This window comes from Thamnophis elegans, chromosome 14, assembly GCF_009769535.1.
Source record: "Thamnophis elegans isolate rThaEle1 chromosome 14, rThaEle1.pri, whole genome shotgun sequence".
NCBI lineage: Eukaryota > Metazoa > Chordata > Lepidosauria > Squamata > Colubridae > Thamnophis > Thamnophis elegans.
Genome location: NC_045554.1, coordinates 27,083,176 through 27,098,903, shown reverse-complemented (window position 1 = coordinate 27,098,903; position 15,728 = coordinate 27,083,176). Strand labels below are relative to the sequence as shown.

General features: G+C 45.2%; 1 protein-coding gene across 1 annotated transcript; it reads right to left on the bottom strand.

The window, feature by feature from the left end:
• Window positions 1–4,492: 4,492 nt before the first annotated feature.
• Window positions 4,493–6,462, bottom strand: TMEM30B (transmembrane protein 30B). The gene has a single exon (XM_032231380.1). It carries the CDS (start codon window positions 6,317–6,319, stop codon window positions 5,228–5,230), a length of 1,092 nt encoding a protein of 363 aa, XP_032087271.1. The 5' UTR covers window positions 6,320–6,462; the 3' UTR covers window positions 4,493–5,227.
• Between the last annotated feature and the right edge of the window lie 9,266 nt (window positions 6,463–15,728).

Sequence of the window (15,728 nt, the reverse complement as noted above, 5' to 3'; positions counted from 1 at the left end):
GGGAGTAAGTGATAGCATGCAGATGTGCAATTTTGGCACGCCTTAAGAAAAAGATTTGCCATCACTGACTTTTTCCTCCTCAACTTATCACTGCAACACAGCCCTAAATTTATGTGGTTAAGCGAGACATTTGTTGAGCAAAGTTGTTCCATTATTGTGACCTTTACTGCCACCGTTGCTAAGCGAATCACTGTAATTGTGGAGTGTCACCAAATGAATAATTGTAACTCAAGGACTAATTGTATTTAGCCAGATTTAAAACAACAGGAATCCTGAATTATTGTCCCTTAAGTGGCTGCACTTTTGGGGAGGAGCAGAAATTATCTTCAAAGAAATGTTCTTAAATGGTATTAAAGTAATACTTGTAATTGCTTTTCTCCAAATGAGGTTAAAATAAGACAACATCCAACAAGGGAACTGAAGTAACTGTGCCTACATTTAAAAAAACAAACAAAATATCAAACGGGAGAAAGCTGGTTATCTTTCACTGCCACCTAGTGGCAGAACTATAGCACAACTTGGGAAAGCTGTAAGTTAAGTCCTCCACTTATGACCGGAATTTCCGTTGCTAACCAAGACCTCCCCCTTTTCTTTTGCCTCTTGCAAAAGTTCCTGTTTAATTCATGGTGTTTTGTTTTGCCAAATAAATGTGAAAATATCCTTTTGGATATTTATGAAGGGACGCAGTGGCCCAGTGGCTAAGATGCTGGGCTTGTCGATCAGAAAGGCAGTTCGAATCCCTAGTGCCATGTAACGGAGTGAGCTTCCGTTACTTGTCCCAACTTCTGCCAACCTAGCAGTTCGAAAGCACGTAAAAAATGCAAGTAGAAAAATAGGAACCACCTTTGGTGGGAAGGGAACAATGTTCTGTGCACCTTCGGCATTGAGTCATGCCGACCACATGACCACAGAGACGTCTTCGGACAGCGGTGGCTCTTCGGCTTTGAAACGGAGATGAGCACTGCCCCCTAGAGTCGGGAACAACTAGCACATATGTGCCAGGGGAACCTTTACCTTTTATCTTATCCTTTTGCCAAGTTGAGAGAAACCCATGACAGATAAGAGGCAACTCCTTCCAAGTTCTAAACTTTCCTTCTTACCAGAGGGGAAAAAGAGTAAGCAACTTCAATTAGTACAAGGATTTCAATTTCCCCTAAGTAGAGTGGTGGGGTGGCCTCAAGGTGGAGCTCTCACCTCACACTCAAGAGGCTGTGAGTTCAATCCTAGGTAGAGGCAGATATTTCTCTCTCTGGGCACACTGAGAATATATCTACTGAACAAAACTCCGCATTGGTGACAGGAAGGGCAACTGGCCAGTAAAACGCTCTGCTAGTTCCAGTCAGTTGCCCAGACTCCATCCAGGGATTCTGGGGTTGCTAAATGATGATGGTTTCAATCTCCCCTAATTATTCTGTTTGCTAGACACGGACAAACCTACAATAGAAAGTTACCGATTTCCCAATTTATTTTCCTAGTTTAATTCATCACTTGGGGCCGTGTTAATTTTTTCAAATTTAAAAGAATAACAGATTTCCAGAGGTCATGGTAGGAAGAGAACCTACGAAGGCTGACGGTAGCCAAAAAGCAGAAGAAAAATGGATTGCAACTTTTCTTGCTTCTTTTTCAGGTTGTCTCCAGCAGGTTAGCCCTCGACTTTCAACAGTTTGTTTAGTGACTGTTCTGACATTAAAGCAGCATCACTGGAGGCTCTTAAGAAGAGATTGGACTGCCATTTGTCAGAAATGGTGTAGGGTCTCCTGCTTGAGCGGGGGGTTGGACTAGATGACCTACAAGGTCCCTTCCAACTCTGTAATCTGTTCAAGTGACTTATGATGTTTTTCACCCACATTATGACCACTGCAGCACCCCATGGTTACATGATCAAAATTTAGACCCTTGGCAACTGATTCATTTTTTTGCGACCTTCTGACAAGCAAAATCAATGGGGAAGCCAGATTCACTTAACAACTGTGTTACAAATTTAAGAACTGCAGGGATTCACTTAACAATTATGGCAAGAAAGGCCCTACAATGGGACAAAGTTCACTTAACAACTGTCTCAGCTTCGCAACAGAAATCTGGGGATCAATTGCCGTCGTAAGTCGAGGGCGACTTGGAACTGCACAACTCAAATCCGTACCATTCATTATTCGCTACATTATGTCCTTCTTCCTTCAGCAGCCAATAAAAACACGATGCAACTTTATTACTATAATGTCATTTATTTGATTAAAGTACAAGAAAAGTGAACTTTGGAAGGCTCTCCATTTCAAATCGGAGAAGAGGAAACATCACACGCAGAAGTGCACACTTAATGCTTCCTGTAACTCTACCTTAAAAAAAATGAGTTGCATTATTAAAGAAATGAAACACCTGAGAATCACATATTGAAATATAACTATTCCATCAAAATAATCCTTCTGGTGTGTTAATTATCAAGTATCATAGGCACAGGCAGCAATCATAAATGGCACAGAAATATCTAGTGTTTTTAGGGCCCAGTAAGATTTTTTACAGAAAGCAACGACACTGTGATTTTATCAATTTAACCTTAAGAAGGAAGTTGATTTGTCATGAAAATCTAGAAATTCTCCCAGATAACCATAGATCGAACTATACAGCTTATAGAATAGTCTATAATCTTAAGAAAATATCTTCCATGGTTCAAGGCTGGCTCAAGTGGTAGAGGATGAAGGAAGGGGAAAAATAGTTTCTTTGGAGCCTGAAATGACAAAATATAAATAAAATCAAAATTACTTTTTGACAAAGGTGTTTGCATTGGTTCTGTGTGGGAGGAATAACTCAATAAATAAATAAAAAGATGTGAAGACTCTAGAAAGAGTGCAGAGAAGAGCAACAAAGAGGATTAGGGGACTGGAGGCTAAAACATATAAAGAATGGTTGCAAGAACTTGGTATGTCTAGTTTAATGAAGAGAAGAACTAGGGGTGACATGATAGCAGTCTTCCAGTATTTGAGGGGCTGCCACAAAGAAGAGGGGGTCATATTATTCTCCAAAGCGCCAGAAGGCAGGATGAAAAACAATGGATGGAAACTATTTTTAGGAGAGAAGCAACCTAGAGAAATTTGTTGTCAGTTAGGACAATTAACCAAATGGAACAACTTGTCTCCATAAGTTGTGGATACTCCAACACTGGAGACTTTTAAGAAACTGAACAGTCATTTGCCTGTTACTTGAGCTTGGGACTGGACTAGAAGACCTCCAAAGCCCCTTCCAACTCTTGTTCTTCTGTTCACTGTGTACATCAATTAAACAGGACCTTTTGCTGGTAATTATTTGTCTGTAATTGGCCACCACAGGCATAAAAACATTGTGATGCCATCAAATGTATTTGCGCTTGTCAAGAAAATCGAGTACAGAAGCTGGAATGGATGCAAATACAATGCAAAATATGCTTTGCTCCTTGTGTGCACGGAGCTTTTCAATATTATGTGACTCATTTTTTTTTTCAATAGGTCTTGCAATGGAAACAAGATCTCAAAAGACCCATAGAGCTCTCTACAACTCCACCCAAAGAGACAAGAAGTCAGTTATTCCATCAACATTCTTAGCTAAGAGAATTTGATTACTAGGCACAAATATCTTTAATATCACTTTATAATGCCTTGGTTAAAGCCATGCTTGGAATACTGCATCCAGTTTTGGTCGCCACGATATAAAAAAGATGTTGAGATTCTAGAAAGAGTGCAGAGAAGAGCAACAAAGAGAATTAGGGGACTGGAGACTAAAACATATGAAGAACAGTTGCAAGAACTGGGTATATCTAGTTTAATTAAAAGAAGGACTCGGGGAGACATGATAGCAGTCTTCCAATATCTCAGGGGCTGCCACAAAGAAGAGGGAGTCAAACTATTCTCCAAAGCACCTGAGAGCAGGACTAGAAGCAATGGGTGGAAACGAATCAAGGAGAGAAGCAACTTAGAACTAAGGAGAAATTTCCTGACAGTTAGAACAATTAATCAATGGAACAGCTGGCCTCCAGAAGTTGTAAATGCTCCAACACTGGGAGTTTTTAAGAAGAAATTGGACAACCATTTGTCTGAAATGGTGTAGGGTTTCCTGCCTAAACAGGGGGTTGGACTAGAAGACCTCAAAGATCCCTTCCAACTCTGTTATTCTATTCTATTCTACCTTGGTGAAAACCTAAATGATGATAATAAAATGATAATAATCTTTATTACAGGTAGTCTCTGACTTACAACAGTTCATTTAGTAACTGTTCAAACTTATAATAGCATTGAAAAAAGTGACTTACGCCCCATAGTTACATGATCAAAATTCAGATGCTTGGCAACTGATTCATATTTATGACGGTTGCAGTGTTCCAGGGTCACATGATGCAACCCCTTTTGAAGCCTTCTGTGGAGCAAAATTAATGGGGAAGCCAGATTCACTTAACAACCATGTTGCTAACTTAACAATTGCAGTGATTCACTTAACAACCATGGCAAGAAAGGTAGTAAAATGGGGCAAAAGTCACTTAACAACTGTCTCTGCTTAGCAACAGAAATTTGGGGCTGAATTGTGGTCGTAAGTCAAGGACTAGTTATATACATTTCTCATTGGCTAGATTTGCACAATAGACTAACTTTGAATTAGCCAACTGAATTTATCCCACTCAATACCATCTCAGGGGATCAGCAACAACACATCGTACAGTTAACCATGAATAAACATTGTATAAACAACAAATGCTGTGTTATCTCCCCAGTATTTAAGAACAGGCCAAAACTAAGATCCAAGTTAATGATAGTTTCCAACATTCACGTTTAAACAATAGTTTGTTTGGGAGAAGTCCCTTCATAAGGAGAACAGCAGGGTTTCCCCCCAAACCATGTTGTGTTAGCCACACCATATCGGACTTCTAAGATTAGAAATGGTGGCACTCAATGCCCTTGTGCCGTTTCCCAAGAATCAACTTCACCATCTTGAAAAATTATGGAGCTGAGGATTATTTTCCAGAAAAGCTACATAATAGGCTTCGTTCTTCATGCGTTGAGAAGCATCAATCTCACTTCCCGCTAAGGTCCAATGATTTATTTGCTGCTTTCCAAAGCCCATCCAGTGTGATGCTCCCCAGATGTTGCCTTTCAGCTATCTGGATAACCTCGACAGCATCTCCCAGCCCTTCGTCATGCCACCGAAGCAATGATGGGACGTCCAACCTCTCCAAAAAGTCCTGGGAAGGAGACGTCAGGTTGGCCTCCTAATCATCATCATCATCCTCTTCATCCTGCTGCCGGTACTTGAGATGGACGACAGTCATGACGATGCCACTCAAGATACAGGCAGCGCCCAGGACCAGGTAGGCAATGCCAAGGAAGGGATTCTTACCCCCCATCCAGGAAAGGGTGCTCAAGATGACCTTCTTGCTCCCGTGGAAACCCAGCACGGGGTATCTGTAGCTGATGTTCAGGAAGTACGTGCCCTGGGGCAGTGACTCCGAGAAGTTATCGTGGCGGATGCGGGCATAAAGCTTTCGGAAGGTGGGCAGGGCGGCTGTGCGCATCCAGACGATGAATTCCTCATTGACAAAGCCTGTGTTGTTGCGGTTATAGGGGTCCAGCATGCAGGCCGTCCGAGACCAGAAGGGCGGCTTGGCCGTGCCGCTGAAGGCATCACACAGGCTGTTGTTGACCGGCTCTGGATTTTGGAACTTGACGTTGGTGTCGGTCCACCAGGCGATGCCCCGTTTATCCAAGGTCACGTTGGCCAGGGAGCCGTTGGGCAGCTGGTAGAAGAGCTCAAAGGTGTCGTTGAAGAGGCTGTTGGCCACCGACCCGCAGGGCGCGATGGGCAGCCCTTGGCTGTTGTAACGGTAAGGCTTGCACTCCTGGTAGGGGTGGCGTAGCGCCCAGGTCACCCCGCTGAGCTGCTCGTCGTCCCGGGAGATGCTGTAACGCCGGTTGTTCTGGAAGTAGTTGGAGAGCTGGTAGTAGAGGCAGACGGGCAGCGGGAAGGGGGCGGGCAGCTTGAAGGTCAGCCCGCACTGGCAGGAGCGCACCCGCCGCGGGTCGCTGCTATTGGTCAGGCGGGCACAGTTGGAGCAGTTGTTGCCTGGCGTCCCTGTGTAGTCCAGCTCCAGCTCCTTGATTGTCTCCGAGGTGAAGAAAAGGCCCAGCCCGATGGCCAAGAAGGCCAGGCCCAGCCCGAAGAAGAGGGGCAGCACCGTGCCAGCCGTCAACAACGGCTGCCACGCCGGCAGGCGCTGCTGGGTGAAGGCCGTGTTGTCCGGCTGATTCTGCAGCGGAGGCGCCTGTGAGAAGGCGCGGCTGACGTCGTAAGAGCCCGAAGCCATGCTGCGTGTCGATCCGGCTCCGCTGGGCCCCTCGGCGGCGCCGCCCTGCCTCGAAGTCCGGGACGCGCCCTAGGATCGGCCGAGCCCGGAAGCCCCCAGCCAGCAAGGCAGAGCCGGGCAGGTAGGCAGGTGGGCGGGACGCGGCTGGCGCTGCTCTCGCGCGGCTCAGTTGAGGGCGGCGGCTTTGGACGCGGGCTCGGACAGGTGGGCGGCGTGTGCCGCCGGTTGGGCCACGCCCCTTCGTTCTCATCTGCGCGCCCGCAAAGACGGCGCAGGTAAGTCCGGAATCCAAGTCTAGATCCCTCCCGCCCCTCCAAGCTCACCTACGCGCCCACAAAGAAGGCGCAGGTGAGTCCGGAATCCAGGACTCGCTGCCTCGCTCGCCCCCCCCCCCGCCTCACCCGCGCCCAGGAAAGAAGGCGCAGGTGAGTCCGGAGCCGAAGTCTCCACCCCTCCCAAACCCACCTGCGCGCCCGCAAAGAAGGCGCAAGTGAGGCCGGGGTCCCGGACACTCCGCCCCCCCCCCCACCTGCGCGGCAGGAAAGAAGGCGCAGGTGAGTCCCGGAGCCCAAGTCTCAACCCATCCCGCCCCTCCAATCTTACCTGCGCGCCCGCAAAAAAAGGCGCAGGTGATTCCGGTGCACAGGTCTCACAGTCCCGCCGTTCCAGATTCACCTGCGCCCCGGGAAAGAAGGCGCAGGTGAGTCCCGGACTCGGCGGGAGGCGGCCATGCCCGCCCATCCGATGGATTGGAATCGGGGTCCGCGAGGCAGACGGGCGGATTGGCGCGATGTCCTTCCAGGCGGGGCGTTCCGACTGCGCTGGCTCTGCCCTCCTGCGGGTTGCATGCGGGGCGGACGGCGCCGTCCTCTTCGGGTCGCGCATCCCTCTTTCGGCTTTCTCCAGCCCATCGGGGCATAGGGAGAATCCTCCCGCCGGGACCCCCAGCTTCCTAATCCGGCCTGGGCGGAGGGTGGCGTTTAGGAGGGGCTGTCCCAACCTTGGCAGCCTGAAGACGCGTTGAAGTGCGCCCCTCGACTTGAATTAATGAATGAGATTAATTGTTCAGTGAGAACAATCCGCGGAAAGGCTCAGCTTCTCTAGAAGTTGAGGGTGCTCCATCACTGGAGGTTTGCAAGAAGAGATTGGACAACCATTTGCCTGAAATTGTATAAGGTTTTCTGCTTGAGCAGAGGGTTGGAATGGAGATGAAGACCTCTAAGGTTCCTTCCAACTCCTTCCTTCCTTCCTTCCTTCCTTCCTTCCTTCCTTCCTTCCTTCCTTGCTTCCTTGCTTCCTTGCTTGCTTGCTTGCTTGCTTGCTTGCTTGCCAAAAAGAAGATTTTTAAGAAGGTTTTAAAATTGAACAAGGAGAGATTCAACCTAGAAACAAGGAGAATTTTTTTCTCATAGTGAGAACCATCAACCCATGGAACAAAAGTTGCCTTCAGAAGATGTGGAAGCTTCATCTCTGGAGGCTTTCAAGAAGACACTGGACTGTTATCCATCAGATATGGAGGAGAGTCTCTTGCGTGTGGGGGGTGGACTAGATGACCTACAAGATCTCTTCCAACTCTGTTATTCTCTATTCTGCTTTTGGAAGAGAGAAAAAGGGCCCTTCCACCTGGTCCTCCCCCTTGCCCTCCCTCCCATTCGGCCTCCAACCACCCGATCTATACATCTCTGTTGTCTCCCTTCCCCTGGTCCATCTTGAGTTTATGGAGCATATCTTAAGCGACTTGGTGCTTGGAGGTTAACAGAGTTGGAAGGGAATTTAAAGGTCATCTAGCCCAACCCCCCTCAAACAGGAGACCCTACACCATTTCTGACAATTGGCAGTCCAATCTCTTCTTGAAAGTCTCAGGTGATGAAGCCCCCACAACAATCAAATGGGTTGATTGTTCTCACCATCAGAAAGTTCCTCCTTATTTCTTGGTTGAATCTCTCCTTGATCAGTTTCCATCCATTGTTCCTTGTCTGGTCTTTGGGTGCTTTGGGAAATAGCTTGAGCCCCTCCTCTCTGTGGCAGCCCCTGAAATATTGGAAGATGCTCTGGTCCTTCTCTTCACTAGATTAGCCATGCCTAGCTCCTGCAACCGTTCATCATATGTTTTAGTCTCCAGCCCCCTAATCATCCTGGTTGCTCTTCTCTGCACACTTTCTAGAGTCTCAACATCTTTTTTATAGTGTTGTGACTAAAACTGGATGAAGTATTCTAGGTGTGGTCTTCTTACTAGGGCTTTTCTAGAGTGATATTAGTACTTCCCTTGATCTTGATTGTATCCCTCTCTTAAAACAATTTAGGATTGCATTGGATGTCAGGGATCCTGCAATACCCAACTCAGTCGCCAGGGGAGCAAAATGTCCTCTAGCTTCCAGTACATTGCATTATCTTCCCCATTATCAGGTCAATATCTCAGCTCAGCCACAAGGGGACTGTTTTCCCTATTATGTCATCAATTAATAGCCCAATTTTTCCCAAAGGAAGCTGCAATATCCCAGTAAGACACAAGAGGGCAGAATGTCTTATACATTCCATTATATTGCCCTGATTTCAAATTCAGTGAAAACTGACAAATGCCTCTGTGATCCAGCAGGGGGCAGCCTGCCCTAAAGATTCCCTAACACGTTTGAACACTAAAATTAAGCTTGCTGTCCCAAAGGGGGGAAACTTTGTCATGATTTGATATACTGATTGCACCAGCCTGAAGAAAGAGACATGGAACACCTGCTAAAGGCAACAGTTGCTGAAAATGGAAGTGAAACAGCTGGCTTTAACTGCGGTCAGCCCAGCCACTTCAGAGAGTAACCTCAAGAGAACAGAGGCCTTTGCTGTCCCCTAAATGCTTTATTTAGATACCCGGGGTGCTGGGATTGCCTGCAAAGACCCAACCTGGGTGAGAAAAATAAAAATAAAGGAAAGGGGGGATCTCCCACAAGTATTGCAGCATAGATAGCATCTATTCTGAAACTTGGAACAGCTTCCAGGGCCCTTGGTGCTCTCTGAGCTCGGTTGTTTTCTTGCTGACATTTCATTACCCAACTAGGTAATATCATCAGTGCTAGTGTGGGAAGTATACCCCAAAAGGACAGTGCCAGAAACCTCAGAAAACAGTGCCATGAAACTCAAGCCAGCCCTTTCCCCTTTAAGAAAACCCCCAGGCAAAATCACCAGCTGAAAGGAACACTTAAGTAGAGCCATTAAGATAAGGGGAATCAGGCTAAACATAAATCCTCCAAGGTAAACCGAAACTCCCTTTTTCCTGCCTCCCTGACTGGATTAACTCCTAGGACAGTGATGGGCAACCTTTTTGGCCTGGTGTGTCAAAAATCGGCAAAAAATCGAGCATAACTCGCGTTGTGTGTCACTTCGACAAAAACATAATTTTGCGCAATTTATAGTTTAAACTACAAAAATGTATAATTGCAATATATAATTGTATTTAATAAACCAAAAACAAATTATTTAACATACCTGCTTAGTAACTTTTTTGTTCATCAGTCGATTTCGTATGTTGCCCTTGATATTATTGAACTTGTTTGGGGTTTCTTTAATAAATTCTCCCTCATTAAGCGCTTTTGCATGCTGAGCTATGGAGTGAGCAATGCTCAAACTTGCAGAGTTTAAATTTGTAGAGCCTTTCATAAATTTAAGGATGGAGTTAGATTGGCTCTTATAAAGGTGTAGCTTCCTGGAAATGTATTCCCTCCTTTCATCCTCACTTTTTTCCAAGAGCTGGGAATGATTAGTTTCAAAATGTCTATTTATATTCCACGTTCTGCTTACTACCGTTTCAGTACATAGAACGCAAAATGATCTGCCATTTTTTTCTATAATGCCATACATCTCGCTCCATGTCTCTTGAAAGGGTCGGCCACTGCCACTACCACTCCCTTTACTTAACCTTTGTTTTTTATTTTTTGGGTGCTCCATCAGTGGGCCAGTGACAGCAGATAGAATTATAGATAGCCAATTAGGGGTTAACTAGCCTAACAAGCTAACACAACCTCCCCCTCACTTATCTCAGTTATTGTGGGCAATTACAAGTGCATGGCACCCCAATAGTTGCTGCTAATGGCGCTCACAGTTCCCGTTGGCACTCCGCTGTTCCCTGCTGTGGTGCGGTCGTAACCGACAGTCCCAGGAGTAGACTCTCTGTGCCGGCCTGACTGGAGAGAGGCGCGCACTGTTCCCGCGCTCCTCTCCTGCGGGTCCTCCCTCGCCGCGCTGATGACATGTGTGCGCACGGCAGATCACACGTCCCCCCCCCCCCGTTCCTCCAGCACAGATTCTTTCATCCTCGGCGGCCGTGCAGGAGCCGAGGATGAATCGCATGAAATCCTGTGTGTGTCACCCCAAATGGCTACGCGTGTCAGCACTGACACGCGTGTCATAGGTTCGCCATCACTGTCCTAGGACAAGAAAAACAAAAGACCAAGATTAACCCAGGAAAACAGGTAACCAAAACCTAGGGCAATCAGAAACACATCAAAACCCATCAAGCTGCAGGAGCTTCAAAGGGGAATTAAGCATAAAAGGCTGAGAGTCATGCTTGCAAACCAGGAATGCTGCCTCGCTATTTTCTTGCCTCCCTGAATTAAAAGATCCCTTTTCTGGCAGCTGGCTTCCATGTCTATTTCTTCTCAGCATTGGTGACTGCTTCCTAGCTGGGAACGGACCAGGAAAATTTCTTCCAACACTAGAAAGGAGAGGGGTTTGCATGTTACCTAGTTGGATAAAGAAACATCTGCAAGAAAAAAACCAAGTTCTGAGAGCACCCCCCCCCCCATTTCAACCCTGAGCTACAAAAATTCTCTATCAGTACATCATTTTTATCTCCCTTATGTCCGTCTCCCTTTCTTTATGCAGGGCTCTCCCACAATCTGTCCATAATTCTCCTTTGTTTAGTTAAGAAACTGGAGTCCCACCCACCCTCCAAAATAAACCCACTGTGGACAACTCTATGGATTTCAAACACTATTAAAAATCTGGCTCAGTTTTAAATCCCAATCATGTTGGTCCCAGCTGAACTGGTTAAGCTCAGGGGAGCCCACTCTGCATCCAGCCCCCTGCCCACCATGGGGGTGGGTGGGAGGGGGTAGATGGCTGTGGACAACTGAATGCTGGCAAAAATGTGGCTATTGGCAGACAAGAAAGCATTTCGAATGGTTCATATTAATGAAGGATAAAAAATCTTTTTCTGGGATGTGATGGCTCAGTGGCTAAGGCGCTGAGCTTGTCAGTCAGAAAGGTTGGCGCTTCAGCAGTTTGAATCCCTAGCGCTGCGTAATGGAGTGAGCTCCCATTACTTGTCCCAGCTTCTGCCAACCTAGCAGTTCAAAAGCAGGTAAAAATGCAAGTAGAAAAATAGGAACCGTCGTTGGTGGGAAGGTAACAGCGTTCCATGCGCCTTCGGCATTTAGTCATGCTGGCTACATGACCACAGAGAAGTCTTTGGACAGCGCTGGTTCTTTGGCTTTGAAATGGAGATGAGCACCGCCCCCCCCTAGAGTCAGGAACGACTAGCACATATGTGCGACGAGAACCTTTACCTTTATCTAGCTAAAGTGTCTGGCACTCTGTATCTTGAAGAGTTCCTCAGGGAAAAGAGAAAAAAGAAAAAAAAAGAAACCACTCTTTGTGTTGATCTCAGCCCCCCATCTTTATCTATGCTTAAATAGTATAAATCATTCTATCTATATTTTATTCTCATCTCTTACTTCTTTGCTATTTACCCCGACCTTCTGTAGGCTCTCCCGTTCCCTTCCTAAACCTCATGATCCCTTCCAATAAGATTTAAGCAGCGTGATTCATGCCATATATTCAAATATAACTTTACAGACAAGTAATCAAACTTTCCCTTCTAGTAAAATTTAAACAGCGTAAATGATCTTTCTTTACCCCTTTTTCAAACAGTAATTCAAAATAATCTAACCAGATTTCCCCTTCTTAGTAAAGTTAAGCAGCGTAGATCAGATATTACTTTACACAGGAATCAATTTCTATCTTAAGATAATTCCAACCGACTTCCCCTTCTAATAGGATTTAGATAACTTAGTTCATTCCACATGTATTTTACCCTCATCCCCCACTTGTCTGATATTTACCACTATCAAATTTATACTACCATTTGTTTAAAATATAACTCAGAGCGATTTGTAGCATGAATCATTCCACATATTCCAATAATACTTTCAGCAAGAATCAGTTAACCTTCTATTTTAAGGTAGTCGCTTCTAGCAAAGTTTAAACAACATAAATCATTCCGCATTCTTTTTACAGTTATCTTAAAATAATCCCAAGCGGCTTCCTGTTCTAATAAGCTTTAAACAACGTAAATTTTGCCCTCTTCCCTTGCTTGTCTGATATTTACCACAAATAACGTAGTTCATTCCACATGCATTTTACCCTCATCTCTTGCTTGTCTAATATTTACCACTATCAAATTTATACTAACATTTATTTGAAAAGTAACTCAGAACTATTACAACCAACTTTCCCTTCAAATAAAAGTTAAATAGCATGGATCATATTCAAATAATACTTTCAGCAAGAGTCAGTTAACCTTCTATTTTAAAATAGTCCCATCTAACAAAGTTTAAACAACATAGATCATTCCGCATTCTTTTAACCACTATCAAATTTATGCTAACGTTACTTTAGAATCTAGCTCAAAGTAGTTTCACCAAGCTTTCCCTTCTGATAAAAATTAGTCCACTTTTTCTACCGGAGAGAGGTCTCAAACCCCCATTCAGTCCTCAACTTTAGGAAGTCTTTTGAAGTATCTAAATTCTCGATCTGCGTTCTTCTGCTTCTCCGAGGGAGGAGGGGCTGCCCCCTCCATCTTGCAGCCGCATGGCCAGCCGTTTGCTTTCTCCTTCCGCTTGTCTCTCCTCTCTTCCAAGCGCGTCAGGAAGTCCCGCCTTCAGAATCCTAGAATAGAAATCTTGAGCCTCCGAAACAGAGTTAAGACGAAATCTTTGATTCTCAAATGTAACCGTGATGCCGGCAGGGGCCTCCCATCTGTATCGAATCTGTTGACTCCTAAGCTCTTTAGTTAAAAAAGTATATTCCCTTCTTGCTTTCAACATGTGGAAAGGTATATCTTTGAAGACAATCATGTCTTGGTCATCAACTCGGAGACTGTTATTATAAAACTTTTGCACAATCGCGTTTCTAGATTCTTTTGTAGAGAAATGTATAATTATGTCCCTCGGGAGCTGTCGCTGTTCCGCTATCAATGAGTTCTGGCGATAGATTTTCCGAATCTGCCAATCAAAGTTAAGTCCCGGGCTTCCCAGCGCATGGCTGAAGGCTTCAGCAAAGGTCTGTTTCAAATTCTCTTGTTCCTTTTCACGGAATCCTCTGACTCTTATTGAAAATGCCTTTCTATCAAAATTTAGCATCATAAGCTGTTCTTCGTTATTTCTAATTTTTTCTTGTAAAATTTGAATATTGGTAGTCAAATTAAAATTAGCCTTCTCCAGACTTTCCAATTTGTTCTCTATTTCAGCAGAGTAATCTGACAAGGCAGACACGGCTGCAAACGTATTCGCCTTCATTTGATTAACTTTAGATTTTAGATCATCATAAAGTTGCAATACAAATTCCTTAAGTTCTTGCTTAAAGGCATTAAAGATTTTAAAGAGATATTCCTGTGTTAAAACTTCTCCAGTAGAGGGCGTAGGAGACAAAGGCTGTGTTTCCAATAAAGATTCTTTACATTCTTTAGACACATTTGTAGCAAGACGCTTCTTTGACTTGGGTGGCATAATAAATAAGCAAGTAAGCAGAGCTTCGCTCCCCTCTATTTCCAAAGAAGAAGAGTTTATTTTGTTAAGGAGCGGTCTGCAAGAAGATAACACCGGCTGAGTACATCAATCATCCACGGAGAGAAATCGCCATTTTAAGGTCTATTTAGACAAAGAAGTCTCTAAGACGAATGGTGCTGGTATTTACGATAGTAATAAAAGCATAAATCTCACAGGGGTGGGACCCGCCCGTATCAATTCTAGCTTGAGAAAACTTTGTTTTGTCCTGGGGGGGGCTAGCCTGTCTGGGGCTGCCAAAAAAAAAAAAAAGGCAGCTGAGAAGAAATGGCTGGAGATAAACGCTCCGCTTCGGCTGGATCTAATCTCTTTCCACAGCCAAAAAAGAAAAAAGGCTGTGGCTTACGAATAGACCCTAGCCTACGGAGCTATCCTCCCTGCCCCTTTCTTAGCCAAAAAGGGGTGCTATCTATGATCTTAATTAGATATACAGACCAGATCTCTGAGGAGCTCGGTGGAGCCCTCCTCGGCAACAGGCCACGCCCCCAGGAAGTCTCAGTTTTAAATCCCAATCATGTTGGTCCCAGCTGAACTGGTTAAGCTCAGGGGAGCCCACTCTGCATCCAGCCCCCTGCCCACCATGGGGGTGGGTGGGAGGGGGTAGATGGCTGTGGACAACTGAATGCTGGCAAAAATGTGGCTATTGGCAGACAAGAAAGCATTTCGAATGGTTCATATTAATGAAGGATAAAAAATCTTTTTCTGGGATGTGATGGCTCAGTGGCTAAGGCGCTGAGCTTGTCAGTCAGAAAGGTTGGCGCTTCAGCAGTTTGAATCCCTAGCGCTGCGTAATGGAGTGAGCTCCCATTACTTGTCCCAGCTTCTGCCAACCTAGCAGTTCAAAAGCAGGTAAAAATGCAAGTAGAAAAATAGGAACCGTCGTTGGTGGGAAGGTAACAGCGTTCCATGCGCCTTCGGCATTTAGTCATGCTGGCTACATGACCACAGAGAAGTCTTTGGACAGCGCTGGTTCTTTGGCTTTGAAATGGAGATGAGCACCGCCCCCTAGAGTCAGGAACGACTAGCACATATGTGCGACGAGAACCTTTACCTTTATCTAGCTAAAGTGTCTGGCACTCTGTATCTTGAAGAGTTCCTCAGGCAGAACTTGACTTTTGTGGAACCCATGGACATTTATGAATAGCGATATTGCTTTCTTCCCCCCCCCTCCTCACTTCCTAGGTCTGCTCTTCTTGGTGGTCTCCCATCCAATTAATAACAGATCAAATTTTGCTTAGGTTTTGGAACTCAGCGGCTGACACCAAATATGCAACAAAGATTTGAAAATTAATAGCAAGGACCCTAATTTCTATTTCCACAATACAGGTAGCCTTCTACTTTGCAGCAGTTCATTCATTTAGTGACCAAAGTTGCAAGAGCACTGTAAAAGTGACTTCTCCCTATTTTTCGGCATCCCCATGGTCACCTGATCAAAATTCTGATGCTTGGCAACTGACTCATATTAAGAGCCAAGGTGGCACAGTGGTTAGAGTGCAGTACTGCAGGCTACTTTAGCTGTCTGCTAGCTGCAGTTGAGCAGTTCAAATCTCACCAGGCTCAGGGTTGACTCAGCCTTCCGT